Genomic DNA, 21635 nt, shown 5'->3' with positions numbered 1-21635 from the left:
GTAAGGGATACATTTTGTATAGTTGTGTATTTACTCGATAAGCTTGTTGTACGACCTGTATATAAGTGTAATGTAGATTAAATATTTCTATTTAATACAATTTTAATTTAATTCAAATATGTATACAGATGAATATTTCTATAAAGAGTGCTTTATAAAGTTTGAAAATTAAATTTATCCTGATTTTATTTTTCACTTTTTATAGTCCAAAGCTTCACATACAATTTTGTATTGACACATTATATATATACTACCAGCAAGTGGTTGCATGTGAATTGTACAACATTCTATTAATGTGGAAATATTCAAGACTATATGCAGGCACCAATGTGAGTGAGCACATGAGTTAGTGGTCTCCAATGTTATCAGAGTGGGTCACTTGGGATGACATATGCTATCTAGCACCAGTTCATGCTCAATTCCCTTCACTGTCTGGTACATGGTATTCTCTGACCACAGATCCAGCCTCATTCTTTTCAACATTTGGGGATTTTACACTCTTCCTCCTCTCAAGTAATTATCAAAAGAAGGCGCCAAGCTGGGAAAGCTATGTATCACCATCTAAGGTGCAGAATATTCAAAAGGCACTAAATATCACTAAGGATGCCATTACGAAAACAAAAGCTCATAAGGCGAACGATATCAAAGGCATTTGATTCATCAATGATTCTATTGAAGGACAAATTACCGCGAGGAACTTTCAGGAAACAAGACACGTACGTCCTGCAAGTCGGGACATTCAACAAGGATATGCACATGCGTAAGAGGGACAATGCAGGTCAGACAATAAGGAGCAGAGCGGCGCTCCATTTAAGTCCCTGTGAGTTAAAAGTGTATGCCCAATGCATAACCTTGCCAGAGCTGATTCCCATCGCTGCTTACGGTGGAAGGAGGAAGGCCAAGGGGACACTGGAATATGGACCGCCTTTGCGAGAAATAGGACAAATGTGGATAGCCCCCTTAACGGTAGCGTCCGCATGCTCATTTAAGGAAATGCCAATATGGCTGGGAACCCAGCAAATCCACCCTGCAGTTTAGAGGCTGGATGTCAAAATGCACGAAAAAAATGATGACTTGAAGAAAGGTAGGTTTGCACTTTCCTTCCACCTTCTTGGAAGAACGCTGGTTTTCTGGAGGAAGCCCCTTTGGCTCCCCAGAGCTACTTACCCAAAGACAAAACAAGAGGTACTTACCCAGGAGGTGGTCGGCTCTCACTCCTCAACGTGAAGTCGAGACAACTGGCTGCAACTGCCAACATAGTGCGACACAGGCCCTGACTAGGTCCAGGAACGTTGACACGGTAGCAAGCAGCCAGGACCCTGTTTGCCTTCCAAAAACCTCGTGCCCGAATGTCAAGCCCAAGACATGTTACTGGAGACAGCAGCCAGTGCAGCAAACTTACGAACATAAGTGGGCACGAGGATAGACCGCAGGCTGGCTGGACCGAATAACCCTGCGGACTGACCTGGGAGACCCAAACCCTGGAACAGGGAAGAAGGGAAACCAGGTCAGCCCAAAGGGTGTCCCTGGCCACCATGGCCATGGCGCCCAGGTAACTGCGGAAAGCTACAACCGGACTAACCAAGCATCAACAACCTAAGGACCCCTCTGGAAAGCAGCAGTCTCATTCTTTGCCAGAAAAGAAGGAAACGATTGCAAACGAACAAACCTTCAACCAAGACCTAAAGAGAAGAAACCCCTGCACTTGAACAGGGCATGAAACTCCCCGACCCGACTCCCCAGAGGTCAATGTCAACAAGAAAAGAGCCTTCGCCAAACAATACTGAACCGAAGGGGCCACCACAAACCGAGAAGAAGAGAGAAAGGAGAGCACCCGGTCCAATGACCCAGACTGCTCAAGCGGCACATGAGCAGGCCGGAGGTAAAACAACGCACGAGACAGCTTGCAAAACGGCGTAGAAGTAACATCAATAACTCTGAATTGTAATGTCAATCCTGACCTTCAACGCTTCCTAGAAGGTTGTAACAGATCCCATGAGCACCACACCAGAAACAAATGCCTATTTGATATTCCAAGAGTTAGACTTAATCAAACTAATAATGCTCTACAAATCAAGGGACCCAGAATGTGGAATGACCTTCCCAATTATGTCAAAGATTGTACCTCTCTCAACCAGTTTAAGATGAAAACTAAGTAAGAACATAAGAACAAAGGTAACTGGAGAAGGCCTATTGGCCCATACGAGGCAGCTCCTATTCTATAACCACCCAATCCCACTCATATACTTGTCCAACCCGCGCTTGAAACAATCTAGGGACCCCAACTCCACCACGTTACGCGGCAATTGGTTCCACAAATCAACAACCCTGTTACTGAACCAGTATTTACCCAAGTCTTTCCTAAATCTAAACTTATCCAACTTATACCCATTGTTTCGTGTTCTGTCTTGTGTTGATATTTTTAATACCCTATAAATATCCCCCCTGTTATGTCCATTCATCCACTTGTAAACCTCTATCATGTCACCTCTAACTCTTCGCCTTTTAGGTGAATGCAACTTAAGCTTTGTTAATCTTTCTTCATATGAAAGATTTCTAATTTGGGAAATTAACTTAGTCATCCTACGTTGGACACGTTCAAGTGAATTTATATCCATTCTATAGTACGGCGACCAAAACTGAACTGCATAATCTAAATGGGGCCTAACCAGAGCAAGATATAGCTGAAGAACCACACCAGGTGTCTTGTTACTAACACTTCGATTAATAAATCCCAGTGTCCTATTCGCCTTATTACGAACATTCATGCATTGATCCTTTTGTTTTAAATTCTTACTAATCATAACTCCCAGATCCCTTTCGCAATCTCAACACCATCTAGCTCGTATCTTGTAACTCTATCATCATTACCTAGCCTCAGAACTTTACATTTATCAGCATTAAACTGCATTTGCCAATTATTTGACCATTTCAAAACCCTATCTAGATCAACTTGAAGTGATAGTGAGTAGTCCTCCGAATTAATTTCCCTACCGATTTTCGTATCATCGGCAAATTTGCAAATGTTGCTACTCAAACCTGAATCTAAATCATTTATATATATTATAAACATAAGAACATAAGAACATAAGAACAAAGGTAACTGCAGAAGGCCTATTGGCCCATACGAGGCAGCTCCTATTCTATAACCACCCAATCCCACTCATATACTTGTCCAACCCGTGCTTGAAACAATCGAGGGACCCCACCTCCACAATGTTACGCGGCAATTGGTTCCACAAATCAACAACCCTGTTACTGAACCAGTATTTACCCAAGTCTTTCCTAAATCTAAACTTATCCAATTTATACCCATTGTTTCGTGTTCTGTCCTGTGTTGATACTTTTAATACCCTATTAATATCCCCCCGGTTATGTCCATTCATCCACTTGTAAACCTCTATCATGTCACCCCTAACTCTTCGCCTTTCCAGTGAATGCAACTTAAGCTTTGTTAATCTTTCTTCATATGAAAGATTTCTAATTTGGGGAATTAACTTAGTCATCCTACGCTGGACACGTTCAAGTGAATTTATATCCATTCTATAATATGGCGACCAAAACTGAACTGCATAATCTAAATGGGGCCTAACTAGAGCAAGATATAGCTTGAGAACCACACCAGGTGTCTTGTTACTAACGCTGCGATTAATAAATCCAAGTGTCCGATTTGCCTTATTACGAACATTTATGCATTGATCCTTTTGTTTTAAATTCTTACTAATCATAACTCCCAGATCCCTTTCGCAATCCGACTTCGCAATCACAACACCATCTAGCTCGTATCTTGTAACTCTATCATCATTACCTAACCTCAGAACTTTACATTTATCAGCATTAAACTGCATCTGCCAATCCTTTGACCATTTCAAAACCCTATCTAGATCAACTTGAAGTGATAGTGAGTCCTCCTCCGAATTAATTTCCCTACCGATTTTCGTATCATCGGCAACAACAGAGGTCCCAGGACAGAGCCCTGAGGTACTCCACTAACAACATTATCCCACTCTGACTTGACGTCATACATCTTCGAAGTATGACGTCCATATGTTATTGCATCCAGGTGTTAAACCTCAAGAGTGTCCAGAGTGTGCAAAGAGGTTCAGGCAGCTTGGACGTATGAAAACTGACAGGAAGGTACTCACAAAACTCACAGGGCTCGCCTCCGCCTCGCCAGATACACTACTAAACGCTCCGGCGCTATCCGTTACCCGTGGACTACGACGCCAGTACCTCTGTCGACTATGCGCCTTCGACATAGCCTTCATCGCCACCCCCTGTCGCCTGCAAGGGCGGCCCACACGGGGCTACAGGTTGAGTGAAGTTTTCAGTGTTAGCCATCGGCGTTCCAGAGCAGCCGGCACATCACCGCTTTTGGGAAAAGCAGTGTCTATTTCTGCGGTTGGAAGAAAACGCTCACAGAGTGGGACTTTATTTTTATAATAATAATACTAATTATTATTTATTAAATACAAATACTTAATAATCATAAGTGATTAATACCAACACTTTAATGCGCGCGGTACCCGTGAAAAAACTGCGCATAGTGTGCGCAGCGTTTTTTTTTCTCTTGAGCATAAACACCAAACAGTGTGTAATCTTTTCGCTCTCCTGACACCAATTCTCGAGCTACGTATTTTCTTTTGGTATCAATGTGTTGGCAATAAAATTCTCTACGAGATCATATGTATAAAATGTAACCAAAGCATTAGCTATTCCACCACGAAATAAATAAAAACGTAGATCACTCGCCGTACGCCCAAACAGCAACAAAATGTTCATACTCTTTTGTTTGTTGTCAGCTCCACATTAGTCCTACAGCGTTAAATTTTATATCACTGAACTCGCAATAAAATTCTCTACACAGACATATGCATATAAATGTAGAATCATGATCGCGGCCAACACAAGAGTATGTGAAGTGGGCGATTACCCTCGTTGTGTCACCAACTCAATAGTCTCTCCTCTAAGTTACAATACAATGCCGTTTTCTCAAATAGGCACTGTGCCTATTAGAGAAAACGGAAATTTAATGGCAAACATTCATACAAACCCCAAGTCGATCGAGTAGTATATACCTACTATAAAACGGACCGTAAATGTACGACGCGACCACACAAGCGATAGAAATAAACCCGCCGTACATCCAAGTGTCGTGGGCATGTAAATGATAATTATTAATCCTTAAATGAAGAAGCATACTAGCTCATTATAACGAATATTATAGATAATTAAAGTGGATAATTAAAAGTACTCACTCCCCCTTCAGAGCAGGAGAGATTGCTGAAATAGAGGGAATACAGAAAACATATACGGCATAGATGCAATAAAGCACCTAAATTATTGGGATCGTCTCAAAGCTCTCCAAATGTACTCACTAGAGAGAAGACGCGAGAGATATCAAATAATATACACTTGGAAAATACTGGAGGGCCAGGTCCCAAAATAAGTAAAAATAACAGTAAAATAACAACATACTGGAGTGAACGATATGGAAGAAAATGCAGAATAGAACCAGTGAAGAGCAGAGGTGCCATATGCACAGTCAGTGAACACTATGAACATCAGAGGTCCGCGGTTCTTCAACATCCCTCCCAGCGAGCATAAGAAATATTGCCGGAACAACCATGGACATCTCCAAGAGAAAACTAGATCATTTTCTCCAAATAGTGCCGGACCAACCGGGCTGTAGTGGATATGTGGGCCTGCGGGCCGCTGCAAGCAACAGCCTGGTGGACCAAACTAACAAGTCAAGCTTGGTCTCGGGCCGAGCTTGGGGATTAGAAGAACTCCCAGAACCCCATCAACCAGGTATTTAAGGTGGAACTGGGAGCTAAGCTCTGCCTACCAGGAGATAGCCTCTGGCTGTCTCCTGGTAGGAGATAGGAAGATAGCCTCTGGCAATCCTCCTACCACATCTAGACAGCAGCTTGTTAGATGGAAACAACTCGGGTCACCCGTCTGCGATTATCAGCTTAGTAGAGAGCAAGGTCACCTGATGTGACCTGACGTCTACTCAATGTGTGAACAATTAACGCTTTACAAATACAAATACAAATTTGTATTCAGGTAAGGTACATACATACAAGGTAAGATACAAAAGTTGATGGATTTATAGATGGAGCTAGTACATACAATACCTAAAGCCACTATTACGCAAAGCGTTTCGGGCAGGAAAAAGCACTAAGACTAAAACTTAATACTAATTGAGATTAAAGTATAAATTGTGTTGAGAAAAACAAATGGAAAAGGGGGGGGGGGGAACATGGCAGAAAAAAAAAGCAAAAATACAATTTGGTCAACAAAACAACATTGTTTAAAATAGAAGACATGGGTTGACATTTTGGGGGTGAGGTAGGTTACATTGAGTTAATTAGGTAGTACTTAGTTTTATCTTAAACTGGTTGGGAGAGGTACAGTCTTTAACATAATTGGGAAGGTCATTCCACATTCGAGGTCCCTTGATTTGTAAAGCATTTCTAGTTTGACTAAGTCGTACTCTTGGAATATCAAATAGGTATTTGTTTCTGGTGTGGTGCTCATGGTATCTGTTACAACCTTCTAGGAAGCATTTAAGGTCAGGATTGACATTACAGTTCAGCGTTTTATATATATAAAATGCACATGAGAGGATGTGCAGGGACTTAATATCTTAACATATTCAGAGATTTGAGTAAGGGTACCGAGTGATGTCTGGGGCTGGAGTGAGATATTGTCCTAAGTAGCAGCTTTGTGTTGAGTAATTAGAGGAACGTAAATGATTTTGGGTAGTAGAACCCCAAGCACAAATACCATAGTTGAACCAGTGCGGTCTGCTGCATGATGCGAGTCACCTCACGTCGGACTGGGTGAGGGAGCTTAAGGTACAGGGCTGAGCAGATGGGGAGGTGGGGGGGGGGGTGGACAGGCCTCCTCCCGATTGTGCTTCAAATAACAGCCACCTACTGGAGAAAAACCAGTGCCCCATAACAACACCGAGGGTCACCTCCCCCTCTAGGTCCTCTGCACCTGCATTTGGTCACCAAGGCTGAACCAACAGGCGTGCTTCAGGGGCGCGCCAACACAGACACAAACACTGTACCTTATAGATATAGAATAACCAATGTTCCAGCGATGTGTCAATATTTCATTCAAAATGATCTGCTACCAGAAATTTTAGCCAAATATCCCATGCAGTTTGCTAACTGTAGGTAGTAACTGAGTGATTGTAACCTATCCACCGCTGCCCACTGGATGGGGGGCGGTGTGCAGGACAAACATATAAATTTTGACACTAGCTCTCCACATATGTCAGTTGCTTAATTTAGAACCTGTACTTGAGGTCGATCTCGAACCCATTGTTGATGTGACGACTTATATTGAATTTTGTAACTAGCTCATCAAGATTGTAACTTGCTTAGCTAAATGAATTGTGGGGTTCAGTCCCTGAGCCCATTATGTGCCTCTGTAACCCTTTCCACTACCGCCCACAAGATGGGTATGGGGTGCATAATAAATGAACTAAACTAAAAAAAAAACTAAACACTCACGTAGGTCAGGGCACCACTACGGTCTGTAATGGTCACAGAGCCGGCACCATCCGGCAGCGACAAGGAACGCCCCTCGTAACGGCGGAGGAAAGCACGATACACCTCCTCCCCCGCCAACTTGATAATAACCCGGTGAGCCACTTGATAATAACCCGGTGAGCAGTTACCAGCTCAATCCCGTAGACGTCGTCGACCGGGACATGTCACACATGACAAGCTCAACTAAAGGATAGCTAACACGGCCCGTAAACTCCAGTCCCACGGAGTTTACTCTCAACACAGGAGGGAGAGGGACCCCCATCGCCAGCGTGCGACGTCGCCACCAGCCAAGCAGCACCTGCAGGGAGGGCGGGGACACCCACACCCCCTGGCGACGACAAACAGCAAACACCCCAAACTACCAGAGGCCGGACGACACGTCTGTACCTCACGGCATGTAATAGCACTTTCTCTGTAACTAGCTGACATTGTAACTATAAGGTGTGAAGGATAGAAGAAATTGTTTATGTAATAATCTAAGATGAGGTCTGATAAAGACCTTTTGTGCCCTCTGTAATGCTTTTGCGCTACCGCTCACAGGATGAGTATGGGGTGCAACAATCAAATACCTCACGGCAGCACTTATTTATGAACAAGATTTTACTAAGACACTGAGGTAAATACTTACATAAATACTAAGTCTTCTATAATTAGAGAATAATTATAGCAAAACACAACAATAAATGCAAGTAAACAAAAGAATTGAAACAATTAGAAGTAGAATAAAGATCACTAGATAGCCATGAAGGATACACAAGTTTGGTGGAGAGAACAAAAAATCAGTAGAGACTGTCAAGATGAATATATAAAAAAATTGACAAATGATGATTGTAAAGTAAAATAATCTTCAAGATAATTAATTTTATTTAGCTTAGTTTTTAACCTATAATTAGTATGAACTTAATTAAGAGAACAAAATGAATGATTAATTTCAATAAATGACATAAATCATTACAATTAAATTTAAAATTTAAAAAGAATAGGGCAAGAATAGATTTAAGAGTAAAATTTTACAATGATACTGAGGTAAATGCTTGCATAAGTGCATGGAGACTTGACTGATTACTTAGGAAATTATATGAATGAGAGAACATTAGGTAAATGGTAAGGCAGAGACATCACCTTGGACAAAGTTAGATTAAGTTAGGTTAGGCTCAGGCATTCCTCAGAGAACTAGCCTCACTCAGAAAAAAAAAGAACTCAGAAAAGAAAGAGAACTCAGATAAATTTGTTTGTTTACGTTACCCGACCGTTTGCTGGCCCAGCAATATAGAAATGTTGTCACTAGCTTTACTTTCATCACTAATTGTAAACAATAGTTCCAAAATTAAGTTAAAATTGTGTAAATAATAAACATGGAAGGTGCACACACATCATTAAATCCTTGGAAATAAACGTGGTGATTAAAAAAAAGGCAAAATAAAAAAGTCGAATCATCGCTCAGTCTAAATCTATATAGAGTTTTGTTAAAATCACGCGTATAACTGCTCCAACACACATTGTAAAATCTCTTTATGTATGTACCTTACCTAAATAAACATTTATTTTATTATTATTTATATATCAAGAAAGTAAATGACGCTGGTTCACGTCTTAATTTACCTGAATGGTTTCATGCGTCATTAGAGTAAAATGACGCTGCTTCATGCGTCAAAAAAGTAACTTATGCTGCATCATGCGTCAAGAAAGTGACGCTGCTTCACGTATCAGAAAGTAAAGGTTTGACATAGCAATGTATTAAGACGAAAGATTATCAATAGGATTATTGTGAAACTAGTTTTAGTGATGTGCTTTGAATATCAGGTTGTCAGTAAAGCAGTTCAGGCTGTCAGTAAAGCATATCAGGTTGTCACTAAGGCATATCAGGCTGTCCGTAAAGCATATAAGGCTGTCCGTAAAGCATATAAGGCTGTCCGTAAAGCATATAAGGCTGTCCGTAAAGCATATAAGGCTGTCCGTAAAGCATATAAGGCTGTCCGTAAAGCATATAAGGCTGTTAGTAAAGCAGTTCAGGCTGTCAGTAAAGCATATCAGGCTGTCACTAAGGCATATCAGGCTGTTAGTAAAGCACATCAGGCTGTTAGTAAAGCACATCAGGCTGTCAGTAAAGCATATTAGGCTGTCAGTTTGTTCAATACCTATCTTAGTAAAAATTACTAGACAAAGACTATATCGCTTACTTCTGTGATGCACTTTAAAATATTCGTCGTCTCTTTAGATTTTCATTTATAAATACCTAATTATGATTTCTCTTCTTTCGAAATATTGTTTATTGAACATGGCTTGTAATAATCTGTAGGAGCGCTGTTATGATTTCCAAATGGTCCATATCTCTTGAGTGAGGTGGTCTCGGTATAGTTCCAAACTGGTAAATATATGTTTGTAAATTTATCTCCAGAATGACCGTATTGTGGAAAGTTTCTTCTATAAATTCTCACCATGTTATTCAAGTTCTTTGATCACAGAGTTTTTAGTTTTGAGTATAAAGCGATTTTTTTTTAATATACAAGATACAGGAGTTATTATATTAAGCGTGTGGGAGACAACTAGGGTAATCAAAGGTGTGGAGACATTGAAAATCACAAAGTTAATAAGCAATTTGAAGCAGTATATTTGTTTTCAATTATATTGCACTCACGCATGAAAAAATAAATCCTAAAATAGAAACAAATTCATGCAGATTATTATAATTGGTATATATTCTCTTTTTAACATAAAATTAGGCAATATATTTCAAATGTGACGTTAGCTGTGAAACTCAGTGTACATATAATTACATATTGCTATTTTCTAAGTCAAATATGAATCCGTGGCGACATTACACTCTAGGAAGAGGTTGGCGAAGGAGGACTTTCCCGCGAGCTTCTTCCCCTCAGTCAACATGGCCGGAATCTTCAATTATTTTAGGCCCAAGACAGATCAGGAAGCCTATGAAGAATATGTGAGCAGCACTGGAGACTGCTGGACATGTGACGACGACGAGTATGAGAGAGTCGCCCGGGGAGCAGAGCACCAACCTCACCTGCAACATCAAACTAAGAAGACATACTTGGTAAGTATATATATCCCCTGTATACTGTATATTTCTCCAATATACTAAAGAGAAATGTATCATAAATCTCAAGGATTCATGTATCATAAATCTCAAGGTCCGTAAGCAGTGATGGCCGCGGGTAATGCCACCACTATTCTACCACAATATACATATTAACTGGATATGACAAACCGTCCATAAATATCCTTCAAGTTCGGTTAGACTATCTTGAGGTTATCTTGAGATGATTTCGGGGCTTTAGTGTCCCCGCGGCCCGGTCCTCGACCAGGCCTCCACTCCCAGGAAGCAGCCCGTGACAGCTGACTAACACCCAGGTACCTATTTTACTGCTAGGTAACAGGGGCATAGGGTGAAAGAAACTCTGCCCATTGTTTCTCGCCGGCGCCTGGGATCGAACCCAGGACCACAGAGCTTCGCCCTCTTGGCCCTCCAACCTCCCGGAACGCCATATCCACTACAAGGCTGTCTGGTACCCTTGGGGGTCTGGTAGCTGAGTGGATAGCGCGCGGGACTCGTAATCATATGGCCTGGGTTCGATTCCCTAGCGCAGGCAGAGACAAAAGGGCAGAGTTTCTTTCATCCTGATGCCCCTATTACCTAGCAGTAAATAGGTACTTGGGAGTTAGACAGCTGTTACGTTCTTTCTTACATGAACTGGTTGTGTATTGTTGCAATATAACACTTTCACTTCCAGAGACATAATAAATATCAAATATATATATATATATATATATATATATATATATATATATATATATATATATATATATATATATATATATATATATATATATTTATATATATATATATATATATATATATATATATATATATATATATATATATATATATATATATATATATATATATATATATATATATATATATATATATTTATATATATATATATATATGTATAAGCATAGATTAGTGATGGGACGATATTCGTCCGAATTCCGATTCGATTTCTAATGATTCCGATGCTGATGTCTATTCCACTAAAAAGTCTCAAATACGATTCGATTATTAATTCAGAATTTTTTTAAAATATAGTTAGATAGTTATTATTCTGGAAAATTGTGTATTTTAGTTTGGACAAACTAATGCTTGAAATTATGAACATCGTAAATGTAATAATAATTTAAATTTAATAATAATAGAGAACAGTTGCTAAATCCAGCTTAATCTTTTGGAAGAAACCTGAAAAGTGAAAACATTCAATTATACATGAGGCTATACATGAGGCTATACATGAGGCTATACATGAGGCTATACATGAGGCTATACATGCTTTTATTGTGTACTCAATACACAAAATTAAATTTATAATTGTGTTTCAAATAAAGTTAATATTACAATACCAGCTCAGTTAAATCATAGCCAATTCCTTCTTTATTCAGAAAGTAATACTTTAACCTACAATTAAAGATTGTAGATTAAAGAAAGAAAATAAGAAACACTGAAAACATTCCATTTCCCTTCACAGGTGTACATGTTATGAACAATTTACTTTAGAGTATATTACTTCATTGTTAATGTTCATAGTTTAATTTTTTTTAGTTATTACCTGAAGCGAAAAATTAATTTAATTATTAAATGCTAGAGTTTTAAGAATTGCAAATCATGATACATTTCTCTCGATTCCGATTATTGCAAACTGCTCTAGTCTATATATATATATATATATATATATATATATATATATATATATATATATATATATATATATATATATATATATATGTATGTATTATATAATATTACTTTTTTTTTGTACAGGTTTTGTACAGGTCCGATACTGGCCAAGACACTCCCAGTATTTACAGTAAGTTATCCAGTACTATTTGGAACTCATTTAAACAACTGACTTATTATTAACGGTAGTGGCAGTATTATTATTATTAATTATTTATTTAGTATTATTAACACACATAAATCACATTAACTTGATATATATCAATGAGTCTTAATTAATTAATTATTTGAGCGGCAGTTTATTCTGCGTCCATACTCATCCTGTGAGTGGTAGTTATTGTGCACCCCATACTCCTCTTGTGAGTGGTAGTTTATTGAGCACCTCACACTCATCCTGTGAGTGGTAGTTATTGTACACCTCATACTCATCCTGTGAGTGGTAGTTATTGTGCACCTCATACTCATCCTGTGAGTGGTAGTTATTGTGCACCCCATACTCCTCTTGTGAGTGGTAGTTTATTGAGCACCTCACACTCATCCTGTGAGTGGTAGTTATTGTACACCTCATACTCATCCTGTGAGTGGTAGTTATTGTGCACCTCATACTCATCCTATGAGTGGTAGTTTATTGAGCACCTCACACTCATCCTGTGAGTGGTAGTTTATTGAGCACCTCATACTCATCCTGTGAGTGGTAGTTTATTGAGCACCTCATACTCATCCTGTGAGTGGTAGTTTATTGAGCACCTCACACTCATCCTGTGAGTGGTAGTCTATTGAGCACCTAACACTCATCCTGTGAGTGGTAGTTATTGAGCACCTCATACTCATCCTGTGAGTGGTAGTTTATTGAGCACCTCACACTCATCCTGTGAGTGGTAGTCTATTGAGCACCTAACACTCATCCTGTGAGTGGTAGTTATTGAGCACCTCATACTCATCCTGTGAGTGGTAGTTTATTGAGCACCTCATACTCATCCTGTGAGTGGTAGTCTATTGAGCACCTCAAAAAGATAATGGAGGACACAAAATATCTTAATCAGTACCCATTGGGAGTTGTTTGACATTGTTACAATATTAACGTTCGCTCGTAAAGAGGGAATTGATTACCAACTTGGACTGCCTTTGAGCAGCCTGAGGGCAGCAATATCCCAGGAATATCAACTAAATTTCGGAGACTTGAGGCAAAGTGAAATTCACACCAGTTACTCCATCTATCATCATTCTATTATGCAGGAAGAACCGCACGTCTAAGGGTCATCCAATAATGTTAGCAGACTTCTAGATGTTACCACTGCTAGGCTTAGGCTCGGCTACAAGTACCTCTGGCAGTTTGTAACATCTGCTGATGTAGATTTACAAAATACAAATACAAATATTTATTCAGGTAAAGTACATACATACAGGGTGAGATACAAAAGTTGATGGATTTATAGATAGAGCTAGTACATACAATGCCTAAAGCCACTATTACGCAAAGTGTAATGGGTGTGGAGCACATGACTGTAAAGCTGTCGCCCAGTTGGGTGGGTGTGGAGCACATGACTGTAAAGCTGCCGCCCAGTTGGGTGGGTGTGGAGCACATGACTGTAAAGCTGCCGCCCAGTTGGGTGGGTGTGGAGCACATGACTGTAAAGCTGCCGCCCAGTTGGGTGGGTGTGGAGCACATGACTGTAAAGCTGCCGCCCAGTTGGGTGGGTGTGGAGCACATGACTGTAAAGCTGCCGCCCAGTTGGGTGGGTGTGGAGCACATGACTGTAAAGCTGCCGCCCAGTTGGGTGGGTGTGGAGCACATGACTGTAAAGCTGCCGCCCAGTTGGGTGGGTGTGGAGCACATGACTGTAAAGCTGCCGCCCAGTTGGGTGGGTGTGGAGCACATGACTGTAAAGCTGCCGCCCAGTTGGGTGGGTGTGGAGCACATGACTGTAAAGCTGCCGCCCAGTTGGGTGGGTGTGGAGCACATGACTGTAAAGCTGCCGCCCAGTTGGGTGGGTGTGGAGCACATGACTGTAAAGCTGCCGCCCAGTTGGGTGGGTGTGGAGCACATGACTGTAAAGCTGCCGCCCAGTTGGGTGGGTGTGGAGCACATGACTGTAAAGCTGCCGCCCAGTTGGGTGGGTGTGGAGCACATGACTGTAAAGCTGCCGCCCAGTTGGGTGGGTGTGGAGCACATGACTGTAAAGCTGCTGCCCAGTTGGGTGGGTGTGGAGCACATGACTGTAAAGCTGCTGCCCAGTTGGGTGGGTGTGCAGCAAGACTAGTAACTGTGTGACTCACCATAGATGTAAAGTGCCTTGTATAGTGACTGTTGTGAGCCTCTTGTTGATCACTTGTGACACAAAAGATTATTGATGTATGTACTTGTGTGGGTGATTAAATATGTATGTGTACGCAAAAGTATATATATATATATATATGTACATGTATGTATGAGAATGTGTACATGTATATATAACATTAATAATTTTGTAACTAGCGTCAAAAATTGTTATTTGCTTAGCTAAACGAACTATACAGGCTTCAGTTTCTGAACCAATTATGTGCCTCTGTATAATCCTTTACACCACCGCCCACGGGATGGGTATGAGGTGCACAATAAAGAAAGAAATTGAATTCTCTTTGTTCAATGAGTTAGCCCGGACTACAATTACCAGGCTGAGCCGACGTGTACAGAAGTGTTGTTAATATGTGTCATGAACTACCACACACAGGTAGTGGGGCGCACCGCTGCCGTGACAAGGAGCAGATACATCACGCCAGGAAGACGGAGGGGGCCCAGCACAACACGGAACACCAGGATAAGCAGCGTGACGGAAAGGAGAGTGAACATAAGGAGCCTCATGGTGAACATAAACATGGCGTCTGCCTGGATAAGGAGCCTGTGGATAAGAAGCGTGTGGATAAAGACCGTGTGGATAAGGATAAGGAGCATGTGGATATGGAGTGTTTGCATAAGAAATCTGTGGATAAAAAGCGTATGGATAAGAAGCATGAGGATCAGCAGCGTGTAGATAAGGAACGTGAGAATAAGGAGTGTGACGATACGGAGCATGCATATGAGGTGCATGCTGAGTGTGCTGATACAGAGGGGTTGGATAATGAGAGTGAGAATGAGGAGAGTGAGCATGAGGATATGGAGAGTGTCGATATGAAGTGTGTGGATAAGGAGTGTGAGGGCACTGAGCGTGAAGATAATAATCACGAGTATAAGGAGTACGAGGATAAGGAGCGTAATGATAAGGAGTGCGTGCATAAGGAGCCTGTGAACAATGAGCGTGAGTATAAGGAGCCTGTGGACAATGAGCGTGAGTATAAGGAGCCTGTGGACAATGAGCGTGAGTATAAGGAGCCTGTGAACAATGAGCGTGAGTATAAGGAGCCTGTGGACAATGAGCGTGAGTATAAGGAGCCTGTGGACAATGAGCGTGAGTATAAGGAGCCTGTGAACAATGAGCGTGAGTATAAGGAGCCTGTGGACAATGAGCGTGAGTATAAGGAGCCTGTGAACAATGAGCGTGAGTATAAGGAGCCTGTGGACAATGAGCGTGAGTATAAGGAGCCTGTGGACAATGAGCGTGAGTATAAGGAGCCTGTGAACAATGAGCGTGAGTATAAGGAGCCTGTGGACAATGAGCGTGAGTATAAGGAGCCTGTGGACAATGAGCGTGAGTATAAGGAGCCTGTGGACAATGAGCGTGAGTATAAGGAGCCTGTGGACAATGAGCGTGAGTATAAGGAGCCTGTGGACAATGAGCGTGAAGATAAGGAGCCTGTGGACAATGAGCGTGAGTATAAGGAGCCTGTGAACAATGAGCGTGAGTATAAGGAGCCTGTGGACAATGAGCGTGAGTATAAGGAGCCTGTGGACAATGAGCGTGAGTATAAGGAGCCTGTGAACAATGAGCGTGAGTATAAGGAGCCTGTGAACAATGAGCGTGAAGATAAGGAGCCTGTGAACAATGAGCGTGAGTATAAGGAGCCTGTGAACAATGAGCGTGAAGATAAGGAGCCTGTGAACAATGAGCGTGAGTATAAGGAGCCTGTGGACAATGAGCGTGAGTATAAGGAGCCTGTGAACAATGAGCGTGAAGATAAGGAGCCTGTGAACAATGAGCGTGAAGATAAGGAGCCTGTGAACAATGAGCGTGAGTATAAGGAGCCTGTGGACAATGAGCGTGAAGATAAGGAGCCTGTGAACAATGAGCGTGAAGATAAGGAGCCTGTGAACAATGAGCGTGAGTATAAGGAGCCTGTGAACAATGAGCGTGAAGATAAGGAGCCTGTGAACAATGAGCGTGAAGATAAGGAGCCTGTGAACAATGAGCGTGAGTATAAGGAGCCTGTGGCTATGGAACACTTGTATAATGAACTTGAAGATAAGATGCGTAAAGATACAGAGCAAAAGGATAAGGAGCACGTAAATAAGGAAGGTGAGGATAAGGAGCGTGAAGATCAAGAAGGTCAGAATAAGGAGCGTGACTGTTAAGAACACACCTCGGAAAATAACGTCGTCATGTCTCAGTAAGTGTTCAATTACTATCTTTATTGTTTAATGTTAAGTTCTGGACATTCTGACATGTACCGCATCTGTGTATTTACCTAAAGTATTACATTCTCAATCCGTCCTCATAACACAGAGTCGCATCGTGAAGTGTACTCTACCTATGGCCAGAAATCCTCGTTTTTATCATTAAAAAATATAGAAAACGTTAGCGGTTCGGGAGAGTGACATACTGTTCCGTTTTTTGTTTTGGGTCCTCTGGTAGGTTAGGATAAGAGGGCACCTTAGTACGACAATTTCTTGACGTTAGGAAACTCTAGGAGGACGGACTGCTAGTTTACACTTTATCTAGAACGAAGAACTCAATTCTGGAAACATTCATGTATGAACACGTTAAACAGGCTACGAGCATGAGGGAAGGGGATGGTGTTGGGGGGTAGAAATAGCCTAAGCTACTCTATCCCTTTGAGATGTATTTATTGCTTATCTCAATAAACATACTTGAACTTGGAAGGGGATGTTCCCTCCACGCGGGATTTGATATTTACCAGGAACGAGGAAGAGATATTTGAGTACCTTTCTCCCTTGGGTAAAAGTGACCATGTCTTTTGGGGAATAAAGTATGCAATGTGTTATAATCTGGAAGAGAATGAGGAGGTTGAAGTTAGTTTAGTTTAGTTCATTTATTATGCACCCCATACCCATCTTGTGGGCGGTAGTGGAAAGGGTTACAGAGACACATAATGGGCTCAGGGACTGAACCCCACAAATCATTTAGCTAAGCAAGTTACAATCTTGATAAGTTAGTTACAAAATTAAGTATAAGTGGCGCAATTCCTTAACTGTAGCCTCTGTTTAACGCAACAGTAAAATGTGTACTTGGATGAAAAAACGATTCTTCGCGGCAGGGGATCGTATTCCAGGGACCATAGGATTAAGGACTTGCCCGAAACGCTACGCGTACTAGTGGCTGTACAAGAATGTAACAACTCTTGTATATATCTCAAAAAAAAAAAAAAAAAAAAAATGTTGAAATCACAGTAGCGTGAGACTATTGATGCATCACGCTATTGTGATTTCTGTGTGTAAGGAAAAGCTTTTCTGTTAATATTGCTAACAAGACCTAACCATCCTAGGCCTAATACACGCTGTCTGAAGTTTAGTATAGTACATATATGTGCTATACTAGGCCTAGGAATATTTCTGTATGGTTTTTAACTATATCTTCCCGACACTAAAAATGATACGATAAGTGGCTTACTGGAGCGCCATTACTAAGAACATAAGAACAAAGGTAACTGCAGAAGGCCTATTGGCCCATACGAGGCAGCTCCTATCTATAACCACCCAATCCCACTCATATACTTGCCCAACCCGCGCTTGAAACAATTGAGGGACCCCACCTCCACCACGTTACGCGGTAATTGGTTCCACAAATCAACAACCCTGTTACTGAACCAGTATTTACCCAAGTCTTTCCTAGTCTACATAGTGGTGCTTTCGACCACATAGTTGCAAAAAGTACAATCATCTCAGGAGGATGGGTTGCAAAAACTGGGACCCCAGGCACTGAAACCCACCCTTCACCTACCTGTTCTTAACTACACATGCACATTATATGTGTCAAGTCGTTTTCCAACAGACAATGACAGCACATTGTTTATAGGATTCATTTTAGCAGACTGGGAGATAAAGTTAGAGACAGTGTAACATAAGAACATAAGAACATAAGAACAAAGGTAACTGCAGAAGGCCTATTGGCCCATACGAGGCAGCTCCTATTCTATAACCACCCAATCCCACTCATATACTTGTCCAACCCGTGCTTGAAACAATCGAGGGACCCCACCTCCACAATGTTACGCGGCAATTGGTTCCACAAATCAACAACCCTGTTACTAAACCAGTATTTACCCAAGTCTTTCCTAAATCTAAACTTATCCAATTTATATCCATTGTTTCGTGTTCTGTCCTGTGTTGATACTTTTAATACCCTATTAATATCCCCCCGGTTATGTCCATTCATCCACTTGTAAACCTCTATCATGTCACCCCTAACTCTTCGCCTTTCCAGTGAATGCAACTTAAGCTTTGTTAATCTTTCTTCATATGAAAGATTTCTAATTTGGGGAATTAACTTAGTCATCCTACGCTGGACACGTTCAAGTGAATTTATATCCATTCTATAATATGGCGACCAAAACTGAACTGCATAATCTAAATGGGGCCTAACTAGAGCAAGATATAGCTTGAGAACCACACCAGGTGTCTTGTTACTAACGCTGCGATTAATAAATCCAAGTGTCCGATTTGCCTTATTACGAACATTTATGCATTGATCCTTTTGTTTTAAATTCTTACTAATCATAACTCCCAGATCCCTTTCGCAATCCGACTTCGCAATCACAACACCATTTAGCTCGTATCTTGTAACTCTATCATCATTACCTAACCTCAGAACTTTACATTTATCAGCATTAAACTGCATCTGCCAATCCTTTGACCATTTCAAAACCCTATCTAGATCAACTTGAAGTGATAGTGAGTCCTCCTCCGAATTAATTTCCCTACCGATTTTCGTATCATCGGCAAATTTGCAAATGTTGCTACTCAAACCTGAATCTAAATCATTTAAGAACTATAACTTTGGCAATTATATAGAGCATGGACTCTTATATAGCTACAATAATTTGTCTCTTTATTTTTCCACATTTCAGTTAGTACTGTTGCACTCTGGCATGAAGACCTCTGCTGATATGACGGTAAATGTTGCACTCTGGGATGAAGACCTCTGCTGATATGACAGTAAATGTTGCACTCTGGGATGAAGACCTCTGCTGATATGACGGTAAATGTTGCACTCTGACATGAAGACCTCTGCTGATATGACAGTAAATGTTGCACTCTGGCATGAAGACCTCTGCTGATATGACAGTAAATGTTGCACTCTGGCATGAAGACCTCTGCTGATATGACAGTAAATGTTGCACTCTGGCATGAAGACCTCTGCTGATATGACGGTAAATGTTGCACTCTGGCATGAAGACCTCTGCTGATATGACAGTAAATGTTGCACTCTGGCATGAAGACCTCTGCTGATATGACAGTAAATGTTGCACTCTGGCATGAAGACCTCTGCTGATATGACAGTAAATGTTGCACTCTGGCATGAAGACCTCTGCTGATATGATAGCTTTTGTGTTGAAAGGAACTAACTTTTGAACGTTCCTCTTACCAGGTATCTTAAAAATATGTAGTGAAATTATCAAGGACAAGAATAATTCGAAATGCTTTACTTTTTTATCAGAGTTATGCACGTTTTAATACCCATATTAAATATATATATATATATATATATATATATATATATATATATATATATATATATATATATATATATATATATATATATATATATATATATATATATATATATATATATATATATATATATATATATATATATAAGAGCTTTCTGTTTTATTTTCCCTTGTGTCATTGGTGTTCATAAGAACAAAGGCAACTGCAGAAGGCCTATTGGCCCATACGAGGCAGCTCCTATTTATAACCACCCAATCTCACTCATATACTTGTCCAACCCGCGCTTGAAACAATCGAGACCTCCACCACGTTACGCGGTAATTGGTTCCACAAATCAACAACCCTGTTACTGGACCAGTATTTACCCAAGTCTTTCCTAAATCTAAACTTATCCAATTAATACCCATTGTTTCGTGTTCTGATTTGTGTTGATACTTTTAATACCCTATTAAAATGATCATGTCACCCCTAACTCTTCGCCTTTCCAGTGAATGCAATTTAAGCATTCATACAATTACAATACAATACAATACAATTTTATTTAGGTAAGGTACATACATACAATAAATATTTACAAGGATTGTTTAACTTATAGGTATAGCTAGTACATACAATGCCTAAAGCCACTATTACGCAAAGCGTAATGCAATGCAATAATGCAATATCACTTCAAGTTGATCTAGATAGGGTTTTGAAATGGTCAAAGGATTGGCAGATGCAGTTTAATGCTGATAAATGTAAAGTTCTGAGACTAGGTAATGATGATAGAGTTACAAGATACGAGCTAGATGGTGTTGAGATTGCGAAAGTGATCTGGGAGTTATGAGAATTAAAACAAAAGGATCAATGCATGAATGTTCGTAATAAGGCGAATAGGACACTGGGATTTATTAATCGCAGCGTTAGTAACAAGACACCTGGTGTGGTTCTTCAGCTATATCTAGCTCTGGTTAGGCCCCATTTACATTGTGCAGTTCAGTTTTGGTCGCCGTACTATAGAATGGATATAAATTCACTTGAACGTGTCCAGCGTAGGATGACTAAGTTAGTTCCCCAAATTAGAAATCTTTCATATCAAGAAGATTCTTTTATATCACATTGTGGAGGTGGGGTCCCTCGATTGTTTCAAGCGCGGGTTGGACATGTATATGAGTGAGATTGGGTGGTTATAAATAAGAGCTGCCTCGTATGGGCCAATAGGCCTTCTGCAGTTGCCTTTGTTCTTATGTTCTTAAGAAAGATTAACAAAGCTTAAATTGCATTCACTGGAAAGGCGAAGAGTTAGGGGTGACAAGATAGAGGTTTACAAGTGGATGAATGGACATAACAAGGGGGATATTAATAGGGTATTAAAAGTATCAACTCAAGACAGAACACGAAACAATGGGTATAAATTGGATAAAATTAGATTTAGGAAAGACATGGGTAAATACTGGTTCGGTAACAGGGTTGTTGATTTGTCGAACCAATTACCGCGTAACATTGTGGAGGTGGG

General features: G+C 40.6%; 1 protein-coding gene across 1 annotated transcript; it reads left to right on the top strand.

Moving 5' to 3' along the window:
- Positions 1 to 603: 603 nt before the first annotated feature.
- On the top strand, positions 604 to 20188 carry LOC123773860 (trichohyalin). Its single transcript, XM_069318920.1, has 7 exons — positions 604 to 778; positions 4064 to 4401; positions 9372 to 9672; positions 10364 to 10620; positions 12403 to 12448; positions 15030 to 16839; positions 19537 to 20188. The coding sequence occupies exons 1-6, from the start codon at positions 604 to 606 to the stop codon at positions 16802 to 16804; spliced, it is 2892 nt and encodes a 963-aa protein (XP_069175021.1). The 3' UTR covers positions 16805 to 16839; positions 19537 to 20188.
- Positions 20189 to 21635: the final 1447 nt, after the last annotated feature.

This window comes from Procambarus clarkii, chromosome 91, assembly GCF_040958095.1.
Source record: "Procambarus clarkii isolate CNS0578487 chromosome 91, FALCON_Pclarkii_2.0, whole genome shotgun sequence".
Lineage (NCBI taxonomy): Eukaryota > Metazoa > Arthropoda > Malacostraca > Decapoda > Cambaridae > Procambarus > Procambarus clarkii.
Note: the sequence above shows the minus strand (reverse complement) of the source record. Positions and strands in the feature narration are given on the sequence as shown.

Excerpts from the sequence above, each read along its gene's own strand:
- LOC123773860 (XM_069318920.1), top strand. The coding sequence starts at position 604 with ATGCCATTACGAAAACAAAAGCTCATAAGGCGAACGATATCAAAGGCA. Across the intron at positions 4,402-9,371 it reads AAGCAGTGTCTATTTCTGCG|GTTGTCAGTAAAGCAGTTCA; the intron begins GTTGGAAGAAAA and ends TTTGAATATCAG. Across the intron at positions 9,673-10,363 it reads TAAAGCACATCAGGCTGTCA|TCAAATATGAATCCGTGGCG; the intron begins GTAAAGCATATT and ends CTATTTTCTAAG.